At 41.2% G+C, this 18,894-nt stretch overlaps 1 protein-coding gene across 1 annotated transcript; it reads left to right on the top strand.

Moving 5' to 3' along the window:
• The first annotated feature begins 156 nt into the window (after positions 1 to 156).
• Positions 157 to 8,421, top strand: LOC100711716 (NXPE family member 3). Its single transcript, XM_019354974.2, has 5 exons — positions 157 to 599; positions 2,858 to 3,150; positions 4,195 to 4,205; positions 7,474 to 7,743; positions 7,827 to 8,421. Exons 1-5 carry the CDS (start codon positions 402 to 404, stop codon positions 8,381 to 8,383), a joined length of 1,329 nt encoding a protein of 442 aa, XP_019210519.1. The 5' UTR covers positions 157 to 401; the 3' UTR covers positions 8,384 to 8,421.
• The last annotated feature ends 10,473 nt before the right edge of the window (positions 8,422 to 18,894 follow it).

Below are 18,894 nucleotides of genomic sequence, written 5' to 3' on the forward strand. Positions count from 1 at the left end.
CACAGGAAAAGAAGTAGCATCTTGGTATAAAAATTAATATTATTTCTTATATGGAATTATATCTATGTAACAATGCCTGTGACTATAATGCTGATATTTTTACATTAGTAGTACTTATTTACATCTTCTTCACTACTGTTTTCCCATTTCAGAATAACGTGATTGACTCTATCGATATCCCAAGAGCAAGCAATGTCACTCTGCCTGTTAACGTGCAGTATGGATTCTGCAAGTTAAAATCACTGTCTCCTAAAGAGGCTCATGAAGAAAAACTTCTACTGGAGTCCATCGCTTGGCCTCAAACTCCACCATTGTCATCACCTAATTCCCTGAGCAAGACCAGTGATCCAGCACACAGCAGCTTCATCATTCTACCAAGGAGGAAGGGGGGGCAGTGGCAAATGGGAGATAAGCTGGAGGTTTTGATTCAAATGTGTGACTCCCAGGGATATCCAAAGACTTATGGGGGAGACGTCTTATTTGCCCGTCTGTCCAACACAGCTCTTGGTGCAGGAGTGGCAGGGCAAGTGACGGATTATCTTAATGGCGCCTACTATGCTGCATTCACTTTACTGTGGGAAGGAAGTGCATATGTTGAGGTAATACAACTTAGTTTCAATGTTTTTCTTATTTTTGTAAAATATAACCTTTACACAAAAAAGGTGATCAAAGACAAGTTTCAAAAGATTAAAACTGAAGAACTGAGTTTTGGAATATGACATACACGCAGAGGTGGCAAAAGTATGTGCTATATTAATTAGTATTAGCAAAAAGTTACTGTATTGTCAAGTTAAGTTACTGTGTTGTGTTGTGATGTGTCATGTCATGTCCTGTTGTGTTGTGTTGTGTGTAGTGCCGACGTAGGGCAGTTTTCCAATTTCATTGTACTATTGTACTGTGTATGACTGTGCAATGACAATAAAGAGTTATCTAGTAGATAGGAAAACAAACCTTATTTCAGTCAGTTTGAATCAGTTAAGTAGAACATAACCAGAGAAAAAAGGTAAATACTGAAATAATTCTGTTTTCTATTTTCCACATTGTACAGGGTGACTTTGCTTGTAAACAGAAAAAGAATAGATATTTAGCACATGGGAGAACCATAAAAAACAGTTTTAATGGCTCAGGGCGGGAAAAAGAATCATAACTCAAAATAATTTCTCTTGAGAGCTACAGTAGATTTTGTACAGGCTGTGATCTGTTGATCTGGGCTACTGCTTTTTACCGATCTTTGTGAAGTAAATTCAACCTGATGTGAGATGTTTCACAGGCTAATTTCCGTCCTTTACACTGACAGTACACTGCTTATGCTCTCTTTTCACTAAATAGTATGAAGTTGATATGAAGTATTTTATGTTATGTTTTTGTTGCAGGAATCTAAACATGAGATTTACAGACAAAATATAAGAAAAAAACTAACCTGATCTCAGAATATATACACATTGGTGGACAGGGGGATAACAGGGATAACACACAAGCATAAACATACATAATTAAGGTAATGTGCCACAGGAGGAAGTAAAACACAAAACAACATGCAAGAAACAGCTTAAAATACATTAAGAGTCATTAAAAGAATGTTAAAAACTTCAATATGAAATATGTCCTTCAAGACATAATCTTGTAAGAAAAACTATGCAAAATATAGGCTAGACACATGCACTGACTGCACTGAATCACTGGGCTGATTTAACACTGATGCTAAATACATTTTATGACATTACTTTTACTGCTTTACCACTAAACAGCATGTCATAATCAGATTTTTTTTAAGGAAAAGAACAGCCACGTTCATACTGCAGCTATGAGCCCTATTAAAAAAAAAGACATGTTCTACAAACTCTGAGCTTAAAAATCAATTCTGATTTGATTAACTCTGAATTTCCTGTTCCAGGTCCTGTTAAGATGATTGAATTAAGCTTAATCTGAGTTAAGTACATGCATCAGTAAAGAAAAGCTATCATTACCCACCATGATTCACCATTGTCATGGTCCTGGGTCATGTTGGCCCAGTATTCTTAGTGTTCATGTATTTTGTTCCGTATTTTGGCCATGCTTCCTGGGTTGCTCTGTTACGTTGTTCCTTATGTGTTTTTCCCCTTGTGACTCTTACCCCCTGTGTGCCCCTCTGTGTATCTGTGAGCCCTCGTCTCTCCTTGTGTTTTATTCCATGTTTTCCCCAGCCCGTTATGTCTGTGCTCTCTCTCTCCTCCTGTCTGAACCTCTGTACTTCCTGTTTTACTTTGACAGTCTCCCGTCAGTGTTGCGTTTACTCCTGCCGTGTCTTGTTATGATTATCAGTGTCACCTGTGTTCCCCGTGTGCCCCCACTCCCCTCGTTAACCCTCTGTGTCTTTAGGTCCACGTCTCCCTCAGTTCTGTGTCGCGTTTTCCCTTGTTCATGGCCGTGTGTTTCTCCGTGTCCTAGTGTATTGTTTCCCGGTATAGTTTCTCATCATTTTGTTTTGCCGTTTCCCTCCAGCAATAAAGCTGTGTTTTGAGTTCATTCCTGCCTCTGTGAGCTTGCGTTTGGGTCCACTTCCTGCCTGCCACACAGCCCAATCATGACAACCATGGCAATGGGTAAATAAAAAGCAGAGTCTGCATTTTAATCGTGGACCAAGGAATATGAACAGGTTATGTGTCAATGCTGACTGTGATCTTTATCTTGAAAGACAAGAAAAAAGAAAAGACTAATCTTACTCAGTGTCATTTCCTTATTCATATAGTCAGTGTGAAATCAGAGTAAAAACTCTGACTTTGTCTTATGTTAGGGTTACCAAACTCAGCACTGTTGGCTAAACCTATTTCTTGGAATAGGGCCCAGGCTGTAAAACTCTGATTCTTTGTCCTACTAGGTAACACTGGTTCACCCAAGTGAGGCAGTCACAGAGTTGCACAGGCTGAACAGAGAACATCCTGATAGGATCTTCTTCAAGAGTCAGTTCCGTTCTGGTTCTGTCACTGAAACTACCACCTGCAATGTATGTTTGCGTCCTACCCAGCAACCTGTGTGCAACTACACTGATCTCCGTACAGGTGAGCCATGGTTGTGCTACAAGCCAAAGGAGCTGAGCTGTGATGACAGGATCAACAACTTCAATGGAGGATATGAAGAAAAAATTAGCACCATGGACAAACTGTTTAAGAGGTGAGCAGTTTTCAGGCCCCTCTTCTGTGGAACCAGCTTCCAGTTTAGATTCAGGAGACAGACACTGTCTCTACTTTTAAGATTAGGCTTCAAACTTTCCTTTTTGATAAAGCATATACAGTGGGGTGCAAAAGTTTGGGCAACCTTGTTAATAGTCATTATTTTCCTGTATAAATCGTTGGTTATTACAATAAAAAATGTCAAATATATCATACAGGAGACACACAGTGATATTTTAGAAGTGAAATGAAGTTTATTGGATTTACAGAAAGTGTGCAATAATTGTGTAAACAAAATCAGGCAGGTGCATAAATTTGGGCACCAAAAAAAAAAGAAATCAATATTTAGTAGATCCGCCTTTTGCAGAAATTCCAGCCTCTAAACGCTTCCTGTAGGGTCCAATGAGAGTCTGGATTGTGGTTGAAGGTATTTTGGACCATTCCTCTTTACAAACCATCTCTAGTTCATTCAGGTTTGATGGCTTCCGAGCATGAACAGCTCTCTTTAACTCACACCACAGATTATTAATAATATTCAGGTCTGGGGACTGAGATGGCCGTTCCAGAACGTTGTACTTGTTCTTCTGCATGAATGCCTTAGTGGATTTTGAGCAGTGTTTCCGGTCGTTGTCTTGTTGAAAGATCCAGCCCCGGTGCAGCTTCAGCTTTGTCACTGATTCCTGGACATTGGTCTCCAGAATCTGCTGATACTGAGTGGAATCCATGTGTCCCTCAACTTTGACAAGATTTCCAGTCCCTGCACTGGCCACACAGCCCCACAGCATGATGGAACCACCACCATATTTTACTGTAGGTAGCAGGTGTTTTTCTTGGGATGCTGTGTTCTTTTTACTCCATGCATAACGCCCCTTGTTATGCCCAAATAACTCAATTTTAGTTTCATCAGTCCACAGCACCTTATTCCAGAATGAAGCTGGTTTGTCCAAATGTGCTTTAGCAAACCTCAAGCAGCTCTGTTTGTGCTGTGGGTGGAGCAAAGGCTTCCTCTGCATCACTCTCACATACAGCATCTCCTTGTGTAAAGTGCGCCGAATGGTAGGACGATGCACAGTGACTCAATCTGCTGCAAGATGATGTTGTAGGTCTTTGGTGCTGGTCTGTGGGTTGACTGTGACTGTTCTCACCTTTCGTCGCTTCTGTCTATCCGAGATTTTTCTTGGTCTGACACTTCGAGCCTTAACTTGAACTGAGCCTGCGGTCCTCCATTTTCTCAATATGTTCCTAACTAGTGATGGGTCCAGCAACACTGACGCACCGGCGCATGTATCAAGCTCACCTAGCGATGCCTGTATCGGTGCGTGCGTCGCTTTAAGAAAAAGTCACGTGATCGATACAGCTGCTGTATCGCTCATTACCAACGCGCCAAGCTGTGTTTAAAAGGTACCGCATCCGCATCTGTCAACGGAACGAGTCGCCACCAAACCCCCCCCACAAATTGACTCTCGCAAAGATAAATAAAAATACACATCTTTCCATAACAAAATGGAAATGTTTCTGCTGTGTGGGATCATTTTGATCTTTTAACTGCAAATAGTTTGTCTGTCTTTGTTTCAGTGTAATCTATCAGAATAGAAAAAACAGCAATGTGACTTGCAGTGTAAATTATTTATTTCATTTTATGCAGGGTAAATGTCACATCTGTTCTGCGGAGCTTTCTTACAAACAAAAGCACCTCCTCAGTGTTACAGAGGCATTACAGAGCCAAACATGAAAATGAGGAGACACACTGAGAATGAACACAGGTAGGCCTATATTGACACTGAACAGCTTTATCAACACTTTTTTTTTTATTAATATGTGTTTTATTATTTTGAAATCAAGCATCTAGGAAGACTGTTCTGGACCAGGCAGTCCTGAATTTTATTATAAAGGACTGTCAACCCCTTAGTATTGCGGAGAGTGTTGGAGAGAAACATTCCAAGATCAGAGGATCCTTTAAGGTACTGGGGGAATAGGAAGACATCTTGTCAGAACCTTTTCCACCTGGCTTTACAGCTTTTGTGTACCCCAGCTTCATCTGTGCCTGATAGACTGAATGCAAAAACATTGGATAAACTTATTTTTCTGAATAGAAATTTATAATAAACTCTGAATCAATTACATTTAAATGGGTAATATTATATTCACAATACTTTCATTTTAATTTTTACTTTATGTCATTCACAATATATTTTAAAGATGTCTACAATATTTGCAATGTAAAACACATAAAATGATTCCATGGAAAGTACAATACCTTACAGTGTATACACGTATGACTATGTCATTGAATCAGTGTCTGTTGTGAGTCTCAAGTAAGTTCCCTGCAATGATATTTAAGGTCCAGCAGGTGTCAGTATGGAGCAAAACAGCAACACTGTGTCGATACAGTATCGATACAGTATCGATACAGTTTGGGGAATGTGCTGAAACGCTTCACGAGGCCTCATCTACCCATCACTATTCCTAACTGTGGAAACAGACAGCTTAAATCTCTGGGACAGCTTTCTGTATCCTTCCCCTAAACCATGATGGTGAACAATCTTTGTCTTCAGGTCATTTGAGAGTTGTTTTGAGACCCCCATGTTGCTACTCTTCAAAGCAAATTAAAAGAAGAGGGAAACTTACAATTGACCCCCTTAAATACTCTTTCTCATTATTGGATTCACCTGTGTATGTAGGTCAGGGGTCACTGAGCTTACCAAGCCAATTTGAGTTCCAATAATTAGTTCTAAAGGTTTTGGAATCAATAAAATACAACAGTGCCCAAATTTATGCACCTGCCTGATTTTGTTTAAACAATGACTGCACACTTTCTGTAAATCCAATAAACTTCATTTCACTTCTCAAATATCACTGTGTGTCTCCTATATGATATATTTAACTGACACTCTTTTTTTTTATTGTAACAACCAACGATTTATACAGGGAAAAAAATGACTATCAACAAGGTTGACCAAACTTTTGCATCCCACTGTAGTTAGGGCTGGATAAGGTGATCCTGAATCCTCCCTTAGTTTTGCTGCAATTTCCATGATGTCTTCAGTATTTCTTCTTCAGTCACCTTTTCTACTCACTATGCATTTACACATCTCTCTGCATTTAATCATTAGGTATTCTTAACCTCTGGCTCTGCATGTCTTTTGTCATGTCTTCCTCCCCCTGCCCCCCAAGTCACCGCAGATGGCTGTCCCATCCTGTTTTTCCTTCCCACTATTGTCAAAGTACTTCCTCATAGGGGTCATATGATTTGTAGGGTTTTTGCTGTTGTGTTATTGCAGGATCTACCTTACAAAATAAGGCATGTTGAAGCAACTGTTATTGTGATTGAGCGCTCTATAAATAAAACTGAATTCAATTGAATTGAACTTTACAAAGTCTTTTCACATACATGATGAAACGCTTCATTCCAGTTTGTGTTAATGGTAAATACATCCCTTGTTTATTCTCCCTTTCTTTTTGTTCATTTTGCTCTCCATAAACTAAAGAGGTAAGTATTCGGCTCTCTTGTTGAAAAGCGCTCCTCTGCTGAATGTTTACTGGTTATTCTGTTTAATGTTTGGTAATATTTGACCCAAGCTGTTGCTTCCTGTTGTATGGAATAAACTTCTAGTTGAAAGATCTTTAAAGTTATCTCCTATTTTTGTTGAGAGATTTTGTGTGTGGGTTGTTGTGGTGTTTTTTTTTTGTTTTTTTTTTTTCTTCCCCCCCCGAGTGGTATCAACATGAAAGTGTCCATTCCAGCTTCAGGACCTGCCTGACTGTTGTTTGGGCAAAACTCACTGTTTTGCCCAAAACAGAAAGGTAAAATTCAATATTTACAAGCATCTATATATAAATAATGAGAAACTGAAAGAGCATGTGCAGATTGTGAAAGGTTGCCAGGCTAACCTATAAATATTTCTAGAATATATTCTACCTTGTTCTAAAGAGTTAAGGCCTGTTACGGCCAGTTTAGTAGTAAGTGGTGGTAACATGGATTACATAGAGTGCTTAGTGTTTATGCATTATACATTTATATGTCTGTATTTAAATTTTGTAATATGTGGATAGAATTAACTTATAAGAGCTATTATCCCATTAAATAAAGAGATCTCGTATAACAGGTTCAGTTGTGATAGGAAAGCTCTGAGAAATGACCAGTAAAAATGAAGTCTTTCCAAAAAAAAAAAAACTGTCTACACTTTAATATAACTAATGTTAGAAAATTTCCTCGATTAGCTGTATTATGAAATCAAAATTAGAAATATAATTAAAATAAACAGCTATATATTTGTAAGATTATGAATGTTACTTAATTTTTATTGGCAAAAAAAATGTTAAGGAAAGACTTTTCATAAACAACATAAGGATAATCTTACACTTTGTTTGTTTTACCTCTTCTCAGGTCTATCAGATGCAAGTAACACCAGTGTGGACTCTGGACCCTCTGGCTATTATTACCAGGGTGTGTGGAGACCACTAGGTGGCACCACAGTTTATCAGTTCAACACTTCCTCAGCCATCACTCAGTGCCTTAAAGGAAAGGCGGTTCATATGTATGGAGACTCCACCATCAGGCAGTGGTTTGAACACCTTATTGCAGCAGTACCAGGTAGCTGCTCCACAAACCTATCTGACATCAGTTTGATTTTCTTCACAGTGCAGCTTAACCTATGTATTCTGTTAAACTTTCAGATCTAAAGGAGTTTAACCTACATGGTGCAAAACAATCTGGGCCTTTTATGGCTCTGGACAATGCAAATAACATCATTGTGACATACCGCTGCCACGGTCCTCCTCTCCGATCCACCATTGTCCCAGTCATTGAGCTGCATTATATTACCAATGAGCTGGACAACATAGTTGGAGGCAGCAACACCGTAGTAGTTATTGGCATCTGGGCACACTTCGCCACTTTTCCCACTGAGTTCTACATCGGACGGCTACAGAGCATCCACAGGGCAGTGGTGCAGCTGCTGTCCAGGGCTCCAGAAACACTGATTATCATTCGCACCGGAAACCCCAAAGTTGTGGCCAACTTCCTTCATGCATCTACTAACAGTGACTGGTACTCGCTACAGCAGAACAAAGTGCTCAGAGCTCTTTTCAAAGGGGTGAATGTTCATCTGGTGGATGCCTGGGAGATGGTCCTAGCCCACCACCTCCCACATGAGCTTCACCCACAACCTCCAATTATCGAGAATATGATAAATGTTCTCTTGTCATATATATGTCCTGAGAAGGATAGTTAGATGTGTTTGTTTCAGTAGTCTATGTATACACATTTATCCTCATCTGTTTAAACATTTAAAGCAGCCTTAACCTCTAGGTTGGGCTACTGTAGTCCTTAAAAATGGAATAAAATAAGCTGGTTTCTGAGGTAATGATCTATTTTGGCTTTTCTTGATCAAGCTGTGTACACATTGCATGGTCATCTGAATAATTAAGTTCAGGATTAAACCTTGCATTCCCTTTGTTCTGGGAAATATTTCAGGTCAAGTATGATAACTGTGATGGCTGCGGCAGCAGTCGAGTGGTGTGTAAATGGCTTTTATTAACAGTGGGTCCAGAGGCGATTCTAGGATCAGAGCTTTGGGGGTGAGCACACAGAGAGCTGCCCATACAGGAAAGAAACTTTACTCATCACAATGAGACTTCTTCCCTGTCTCTGTCAGTCCCTACATCCTCAAATGTCTCCAGTTGTCCCGAGTTTCCTCTGACTGTCTCCTTGGTGCATTTAAACCCCTGTTCCTCCCTGTCCTCATCCTGTCTTCATCTCCGTTATCAGTCATAACTTTACCATCTCTGTGCAAGTCTGCAAATTTCTTTATTAAATCATAAGATTCTTAAATTCATCAAGTCTCTCTGTGCCTGGGTCCTCATCACAAAACATGACATCACTGTTTTGTACATTTTAACACAATTTAATCTCCACATTTGTGAAAGAAAAGCAAAACACTTTTTTTGAAAAGTCTGTAACAAAACCATCAAATCTGATAAAGGTTATTTAAATGCTGCTAAAGAAGAATGGATTGGAATAAAAAAAAAAACATATCCTAACCTTAATAGCTGCAGGAGAATAATGAATGATGCTCATAGTGAGTAAAAAGTAAACTGAGTGCATTTTTTGGACAGAGATTCACTTTTAATGTGTATGTATAATACAATACAGATACATAAAAACTATACTCCAAAAATAGTCCTTGAAATGTACAAAATACTATTAAAAAATTTGAAAAATGGAGACACCTTGGTCTATGGTACAATGTATACAACGTATGAAAAGATCTTTACTGCAGATACTACTACGGCTCTGCAGATTTTTTCTTTTCTTTTATCCTGTCTCCTCACCTTGAGGTTGGTAAATCTGTCTATCACATTTTGGTGGTCAAGTCTCTCAAGCATCTCTTTCTCAACTGACATCACAGCCAGGTGCTGGAGTCTGGTTTGACCCATGGTCCTTCTCAGCCAGGTATGGAGCTGACTCAAGACACTAAAAGACCTTTCACAGCTACAGCTGCTAACTGGGTTTGTTAGGGCAACCTGAATAACAGTTTTCAGTGTGGGGAAGATCTGATTATCCAGAACAGGGGTAGGCAACCTTTCTGATGGCGAGTGCCATTTAAAATTTCCTCAGAAGTCAGTGTGCCATATGATTGCATTAGCAATAAATTTAATAACGCTCTATATGAACAGTTACACATTATATAGAACCACTTTATAGAATTATATTTGTTTGCAAATGTTGGCAGCTATCAGCGAATAGTTATCAGCTATTTTGAAACAAAAAAAAGACACTTTTTATCCATAACAAGAACTCCATAACAGCAAATGAACTGTACAACAGAAAATACAAATGCTATTTATGGTCTCCTCACAGCAATGATAAGAAAAATAAACTGGGCCAATATGGTATGTTTGTTAATACAGAGACACACATGTTAATGTGATCTCTGGTCTCCCACTCAGAGACACAGGTCTCCGAGTGTCCAGCATTCAGACGGCTACCTGAGGACACTCATGTGAGAGAAAATCTGCTCACACAGATATGTAGAGCTAAATACTGTCAATAAGGCCTCTGCAATGTTCTGAAGACAGTTAAACTTGTCAGGTAGTGATGTCCAGCAGGTGAAAATGCAGCTCCATGAACATGCACAGCTGTGGATTCCAGCTGCTTCGATGTCGCATTAACTGGCATTAACTCAGCCAGTTAATGCGAGATAAATCTAGCTGCTCATTAAAGATTTCTGGTTTGATCAGAAAATAAAAGATTGGTCCATACACCTGAAAGTCCCAAAAATGCATTGTGTCTCGAGTCTATGGATGCATTTTGACTAAAGACCGGCCCCCCAGATATTAAAGCCATAAAGCCTTTGAATGAAAACAAACGCTGTTGTGACAGTGATGTACACTGTCTTGTTGGTAAATGTATGATTTCTATTCATTTTACGTCAGATAAAAACTTTGGTTGTAAGCTTCAGATAATTATTTAATAACAGCCAGACATTTTAAATGACAATAAGAAAGTATTTCTTTGTGCCCCCCTTTCCCTGTTAATGCCCTACCTGGCCCCCTGGCAAAACTTTGCTAGACCCGCCCCTGCACAGTTACCAGCTGTCAGCTACATAGAAAAGGATCCTGGTGTTATTTGTCTCTCAGAAACAGTTCATAACTTCCCTTCAACTCATTCATGTCACCTAAAAGGTAAACCTGTTTCTCCATCACCTGTTCAGCTCTGATGATTCAGTAAGGACGTCTCCTGGTTTCATCTTCATGTTTCCCTCTCACCACATATCCAAACCGATATCATGACCAGCAGCTTTACAGCTGTGGCTCCAGCAAACATCAGCTGATACTAGAAATTAATATTAAATAAATTCTAACAACAGCTGATCAAGTTTAAACGTGCTGCTGTTGTTTAGCGCGACATCCGCTGGTTTCCTCTTTCTGGCGCAAAGTGAGCGATAAACAAACAAGAGAGAAAAGCCGATCAGCTGATCATTGATCAGTTTCATGATTGAAGTAGCAACAGGAGAGAGAGGGGAGAGAATGAGAGGAGAAGAAGATGCAGCTGTGCAGCAAAGACACAATAACTCCAGCTTTGTGTCTTTTTCCATCCTGGCTGAAGTACGGGACAAACTGTGTTCCTTCTCAGCTCAACACGAAACGCGCAATAATTTCTCTGAATGCGGGACGATTCCGTTTGTACGGGACGGTTGGCAACTCTACTAACTAACCTTATGAATAAAACAAAGTTCACCATCAGCAACATCATAGCACCCGCCCAGCAGTATATAAATTCCATCATGCTAGCTAGCACGCAGTACGAGTTATTGTAACTGACTGTAAAAAGTCAGCACAACGAAAATAAACTCCACCTAAACTTGGTTTATATCTGACCCAGATAGACTGCAGGTCATTAACTTCTTACCTGAAGTTTAGTTCACCTGACACTCGGACTGGCGGCTGCCTCGGGTCTCTGCTCCTCCTGCCTCCCCTTCCCTCATCCACCTGCTGGCCTCCACCACTTGTTAATTTTACTGAATCTGTGCAAGCTAGGCCAACACCAAACAACAGTTATTTTTTACACACCAACCAGCGTCTGGCCAATCCACCACCAAAAAAAAAAAAATAAATAAAAATCATCGGGCCACCGAGCAAATGCCCGGTATGCCCGATGGCCAGTCCAGCTATGGTCGTGCGTGCCATCAGTTAACCCTTCGCGTGCCAACGGTGGCACGTGTGCCTAGGGTTGCCGACCCCTGATCCAGAAGATTGTACAATGTTAACATATCTGAAATAGCACCAGCCTCACTCTTGAGCTTCAAAAAGTTTTTGGCAACCTTGACTTCCTCTGACTGAAGTTCAATATGGTAATGCAGTGCCAGGGCTGACCACCCAGTTTGTTTTGCAGATTCTGTATAGCAGCTTTAATATAGGGAGAACACAACTTCCAGATTGTGTGAGTAAAATTAGTTTGTTTGTTTTTTCTTTGTCAGTTTAACAGTTTCTGTTTTGCCTGTCACTGTTCCCTGTCTGTTTTCTTACCTGGTTCTTCCTGACCTTGTACTTTCTCCTCATGTTCCCCTCTTTCCTCTCTCCCTCTTTGGACTGACAATCATACACAAATAGATTGTATTCAATTAGATTTTTAAAAAAAATACTATTAAGATGACTAATAAAAAAGTCCTCTCTCAGTGTACTTTCAACCAAAAGGCAAATAACCAAACAACATGAACATCTAATAAAGGATATAAATATTGAAACACTGATCCAACATTATCCTTTATTGACGGATCATTTGATCTTACACTTTTACCTGAATGTGGCTCCTGTTTTTGGAAAAACTTCCTTATATCCATTATGAACCTGACTGTGTCTCTGTGTACACACACACACACAACAGGAGTTATAAGGTTAATGGGCATCCAGTCAGTTAGCTAGTTAGTACCTTGGGTTCAATATCGGCACATGCAAATAAGACAAAATAACCAGTTTCTCTCATTACATTTCAAACAGGACAGTGGTAACAACAGTAGCTACGGACAATGTTAAGTTTTAGATTGTAAATAGGCTAAATACATTTCAATGGGAGCAACAGGACGGTCAAATGTCAATGATGTTACTACAGAGTAGGACGGATTGTAGGGTAGCAAACATCATTGGAAAACACGTTTTCAACACTGTAGGTTACCTGGGTGTAATGTTTTTCAGCTAAAAAGAAACATGGTCTGACTCCTACCTAACTACATAAAGAGTAACTGAAGGTTAAATGCAGCTAATATGTCCTGTTTTAAGGCAGGCGCTTCCACCTCCGCTCTGCTGCGTCTCAGCCACCATCGCTCTGGCAGTAACGACCCGAGAGCCAGAGTAGCCGAGCTGGAACAAACAATTTTGGGAGGGGGGAGGGGTTATCTGGTAAGAGGAGAGGTGGGGGACTAGCAATGTATGTCAATGAGAGATGGTGTAACCCGGGGCACATCACTGTGAAGGAATAAAGCTGTACCAAAGACATTGAACTGTTGGCAGTTAGTGTCCGGCCATACCACCTGGCCAGGGAATTTTCACACGTTATTTTGCTGACTGTTTACATCCCACCCTCGGCCGACGCTACAGCAGCCTGTGAGTACATTCACTCCACCGTCTCTCAGCTACAGATGGCACATCTGCAGTCCCTCATTATTATTTCTGGGGACTTCAATCATGCCTCACTATCTGTCACTCTCCCTAACTTCTCCTAGTACGTTGACTGCCATACAAGGGACAGCAAAACCCTGGATCTATTGTTTGCCAACACAAACCAGGCTTACAGTGCATCACCCCTCCCCCCGCTTGGCCACTCAGACCACAACCTGGTCCTTCTCCAGCCCACTTACACTCCTATGGTGAAAAGGAACCCCCCCGCGAAGAAGGTGATAAGGGTGTGGTCTGGGGAATGCACTGAGGCCCTAAGAGACTGTTTTGAATGCACAGACTGGCAGGAACTCTGCAAGCCTCACGGTGAGGACATCGACGCCCTCACCCACTGCATCACGGACTACATTAATTTCTGTGTTGAGAACACTGTGCCTACCAAGAAGATACAGTGTTTCTCAAACAATAAACCGTGGGTCACCCCAGAACTGAAGGCCCTGCTGAACAAGAAGAAGAGTGCTTTCTGGTTGGGAGACAAGGAGAAACATAAGAAAGTCCAAAAGGATCTTAAATACAAGATCCGAGAAGGCAAGGAGCGCTTCAGGAGGAAGATGGAAAACCAACTCCAACAGAAAAACGTCAGAGAAGTCTGGAGGAACATGAAAAAAATCTCTGGACACTTCCAGGACAATGGAGGAGCCACAGTGTCTGCTGGCCGGGGTGGGCTAACGACTTGAATCTGTTTTTTAACAGATTTGACAATGGCCCACTTATCACCTCTCCCACCCCCAGGTTCCATCAACCCCCCTCCAGTTGCCACCCCCCCCTCCGGGTGCAATGCCATTGTCACCTGAGCTCTCCTCTCACCACAACCCTGCTTCACCCCTATCCACACATCTACCCACAACAAAACCAGCCCCACCCCCCACTCCAGCCCAGCCTCACACCTACTTCACAGCTGATCAGGTGAGAAATCAGCTCAAGAGGACGAAGGCAAGGAAGGCAGCAGGTCCGGATGGAATCTGCTCCAGACTGCTCAGGGACTGTGCAGACCAGCTCTGCCAGGTGGCAACCTGAACCTGAGCCTGGAGAGGGTTCCTGAACTGTGGAAAACTTCCTGTGTGGTTCCGGTGCCAAAAATCGCACACCCCAGGGAGCCCAACCACTTCAGGCCTGTTGCCTTGACTTCTCATCTGATGAAGACCATGGAAAGGCTCATCCTGCACCACCTTCGGCCACTGGTGTATGGGCAGAAATCTGTGCCATCAGAAACTGAAATTGAATAAGTTAAATTTGAATTTGAATTGCTCGGATTGAATCTGAATTGTAACTTGAATAAATGCTTTTGAAAACTGAATTTGAATTAGTCTAATTTGAAATTGAATTTATGGTTTGAAAATGATCATCACTAAATTGAAATTGAATTTTATATATTGAAAATGAATTCATTTGCTTTGAAACTGCATTTTATCCTTTAAAAATTCAGCTCTCGAATAATTTCAGTTTCACTTCTCACCATTCAGTTTCAGTTCTACAATTCAGTTTTTTGGGACTTACATCCGGTTCCGGTTCAAGAGTAAACGAGCGCAGATTAATAGAACTACGTTTTACTAGCGGACCGAAAGTGTTACTGACGGGACTCTACAGCGTCTTGAGCTGAATTAAGACTTCAGAAGTCATTCGTCATGTCGAATGACCAGCGGATAAACTCTCAGGTTGGTAATAAATGTATTACATGTATAAGGGTAAAGATGCCCCAGAGACAATCCAGCACATAACAGCAGGGTGCAAGATGCTAGCAGGCAAGGCATACATGGAACAGCATAACCAAGTGGCCGGCATAGTGTACAGGAACATCTGTGCCGAGTATAACCTGGAAGTCCCGAGGTCAAAATGGGAGATGCCCCCAAGGGTGATGGAGAATGACCGAGCTAAGATCCTGTGGGACTTCCAGATACAGACGGACAAAATGGTGGTGGCTAACCAACCAGACATAGTGGTGGTAGACAAATAGAAGAAGACGGCCGTAGTGATCGATGTAGCGGTTCCGAATGACAGCAATATCAGGAAGAAGGAACACGAGAAGCTGGAGAAATACCAAGGGCTCAGAGAAGAGCTCGAGAGGATGTGGAGGGTGAAGGTAATGGTGGTCACCGTGGTAATCGGAGCATTAGGTGCAGCGACTCCCAAGCTAGGCGAGTGGCTCCAGCAGATCCTGGGAACAGATCCCTTTGGGCAGGGCCGTCAGCCAGAGCCCTGCCCGAACCCTGGCCCGTACTTGACCCTGCACCTGCTGTTCCTGGGCGCGTGGGAAAGTTACTCAGCAGCAGGAGGTGGGACTACTGGTACCTTTAAAAGGGGGCTTTTTCCTGCTGTCTGTCCATCGGGGTTGCTCCCAACCTGCATGTGCTTACGGCAAACACCCTAGGGGAACTTTGCTTTTCCTTCTGTTTTGCTGAGCTGCACTCTTCAATAAAATAGCTGGCATAGAACTTTGCTCCTCTCCTGTGATTTTTGTGTTTTTGACTTTAATTGAAATTGGGAAGCTGAGATCCACCTATTGCTAATCTGAAGAATTACTCTCAATTGTGACAACCACAATGTGCATCTGTATCCCATGAGGATTTACACATATTAATGATGCCAACACTCGTCTCCCTACAAAGAGAGAGTTATATTTAACTTTAGAAGTTAAACTATGGATGGTGGCACGGTGGTTAGCACTGTTACCGCATAGCAAGAAGGTCCTGAGTTCAATTCCACCATCAGGCTGGGGTCTTTCTGTGTGGAGTTTGCATGTTCTCCCCGTGTTTGCGTGGGTTCCCTCCGGGTACTCCGGCTTCCTCCCACCATCTAAAGACATGCAGCTTGTGGGGATAGGTTAATTGGATAATGCAAATTGCCACTAGGTGTAAATGTGCGAGTGAATGTGAGTGTGAATGGTTGTCTGTCCCTGTGTGTTGGCCCTGCGACAGACTGGCGACCTGGCCAGGGTGTAACCTGCCTCTCACCCTATGACAGCTGGGATTGGCTCCAGCGCCCCCAGCGACCCTGAAAAGGATAAGTGGAAGCGGATGGATGGACGTTAAACTATCAACATTATCTATGTAAAATCATGCTAATATATAGGATGTTAGCACTATTGTTTGACAAAACTATACAGATTCTTTTCACAAAGATTTTCCTTGATCTTAAGTGACACAGTATCAACTTGTATCCAGTGTTGGGATGGTGGTGATGAATATCAGAGACAGTAATGTCCAAGTTTTCAGTACTGACACTGTTGTCCAGGTCCTTGCGTCTGAGTACACAGAAAATCACATGTTATCAGAACTGCAGCTTAAAAGTATAGTAAATACAAAGTCAGGCAAACCCCATCTTGTGAAAGGAGTGAATCACCTTACAGTGTTGCTCCTTAAGATCGTGGGACAAACATTTAGGTATAAACTACTTAAACTGCACTTTGTTATGCTTATTCAGCAACTGTAATATTGTGTACAAATGAAACATACCATATCGGCCAAATCCACAACACACTAATAGATCCAAATCTACCCCTTCTAATGAATAGAAAAACATCATTTATAAATACAAAAATGTAGCTTCCAAGATTAGACTTTGTTAATTGATTCAAAATGTCTTACCTCAGCCCCCAACAGGCAATCCTGTGCTGAAGAGTTTTCAAAGACACTTAGATCTGTTTGCATGTTCCAGATGTTGCTTCTGCAGGTTTGTCAGTTTGTCCATCAGTTCACCTGCAAACATGGTGTTAACTCTGTCAGCTGTTTAACACCTGCTGTAATCAGAAAACATGCCCACGTTACCTGGTGATGGTCTGAGACTGGACAATCACATTATTCAGTAATCAATACCAGGTGTTATGGAGAACACACACAGTTTGTCAGTGTTGTGTAAGTTTATCTCTTTAACTCAACAAATGAGCTGACTGAGAATTTCATCCAGAAAAAAAAAATGTTTCAGTGATTAATAAATAAAGTGGTGACTCCACGACAACCACCTCAGAAATAAACCTGTTGTTTGTTCCTCTGTGTGAGATAATGTTACTGAGCAGGCAGGTGTTACACAGGTGAACACCATGTATGCAGGTAAACTCAAACATCCATTCAGCTGCTCAGTGCTGTCAGAAGGAAAATGTCAGCTTTTGATTTAAATCACAGGTTAGAGTCCAGCCAGAGGGATGCTGTTGTTTATCTGTAAAAAAACATTCAATCTAAACCTGATGATGTCGCAAACTGGACACAAACACAAAATGTTAGAAACATCTGGAAGAGGGTAACAAATCTAACCTGTGATTATAAAAATAAATTTAAAAAAAAACAAAACAGCGCACCTGGATACCAAGAACCAAGCTTACTGCTTTGTGTGTAATTTCCAAAATGCAAAATCTTACCAAGTATATTTGACTTTTTTCTAGTCACAATAATTTCACTGTTAGACTTTTCATCTCCACTTTACGGTAACATACTGGCATCACTGTTGCCAGCGTCATACCGTGACGCCGTTTACCGTTCTGCAGGATGATACCGTTTTTTGCTGTTGTGGTATAATACTCTTGGACAAATTATGGTAATGCACCGTAGCTTTTTTTACGGTATCTCACTGGCGTCACTGTCGCAAACGTCCAACTTCTCAACCTTCCAAAGTCTCATAAATCCATCGGCAACTATTACCTAACTAGTCTTTTGAGTCTCCACATTCATAGATATTGACATTTTGTCTTAGCATTTGAATGAAAATAACCTGGCTGGGTAGCTTAAAAGTCAAAACAAACAGTAATAAGAACGCATTTCTGACTTCTCTCGAATAAGTGAAAAAACACTTACCTTCAGACTGATTAGCTGGTGTCAATCCAACTTTAATGTTTCCCATATCAGTCCGTTTTAGGGAAAAAGTGTTAAGTTTAGTTGTTTCATTTACTTTTGAGATACTCCCTCATGGACGAGAAATTTGGAGTCTAGCAGAGTTGTCACGAATAGCATACGATCTTCAGATATAATCCAATCAACCGTGCATTTAACCTGACTGAACTCCATCCAGTTACCTCTGACTACTTCTAAGTTGCACATGTTAACGGTCCGTAAATTGTCTCTGTTGCTCTTCCACCATCTCATCATCACTCTGTGCTGCAGCGAACTGGATCTGTGGCACAGAATAGTTGATGGTCATGTTGTTCTCCTGCTTTGCAGCTTTGTTTGAGTTTGAATTGCGTCTTAAACGTGCAAAACTAAGAAAAGCAGATCAACATTTTCTTCTTCTTGTTATTTAATGGTGGTTGGCAACCAGCGAAAGGAGCATTAGCCGCCTCGATCAATATCTTCTATCCGCCATTGTTGTTTTGAAAGTGTGCGCCATACGTCACATTGTACGTCAGGTAAAGGTGTGGTCTCGACTATTGCTCTCCCATTGAGATGTGTAACCAGTGCTACACACACCTGTCGCATAACACGCTTTAAAAACATAACATTCGCTTTAAAAACACAACCCAACGCGCTAAACATGAACAAACAAACACACCCGTGTTACATTATCATGTATATCCAGGACATCTCTTCTGAACCAAGATGAAGTGGTGCTAAAGGGAGAGTGCATTTTATAGCAGTCTGGCCTG

This window comes from Oreochromis niloticus, unplaced genomic scaffold, assembly GCF_001858045.2.
Source record: "Oreochromis niloticus isolate F11D_XX unplaced genomic scaffold, O_niloticus_UMD_NMBU tig00001623_pilon, whole genome shotgun sequence".
NCBI classification, from domain to species: domain Eukaryota; kingdom Metazoa; phylum Chordata; class Actinopteri; order Cichliformes; family Cichlidae; genus Oreochromis; species Oreochromis niloticus.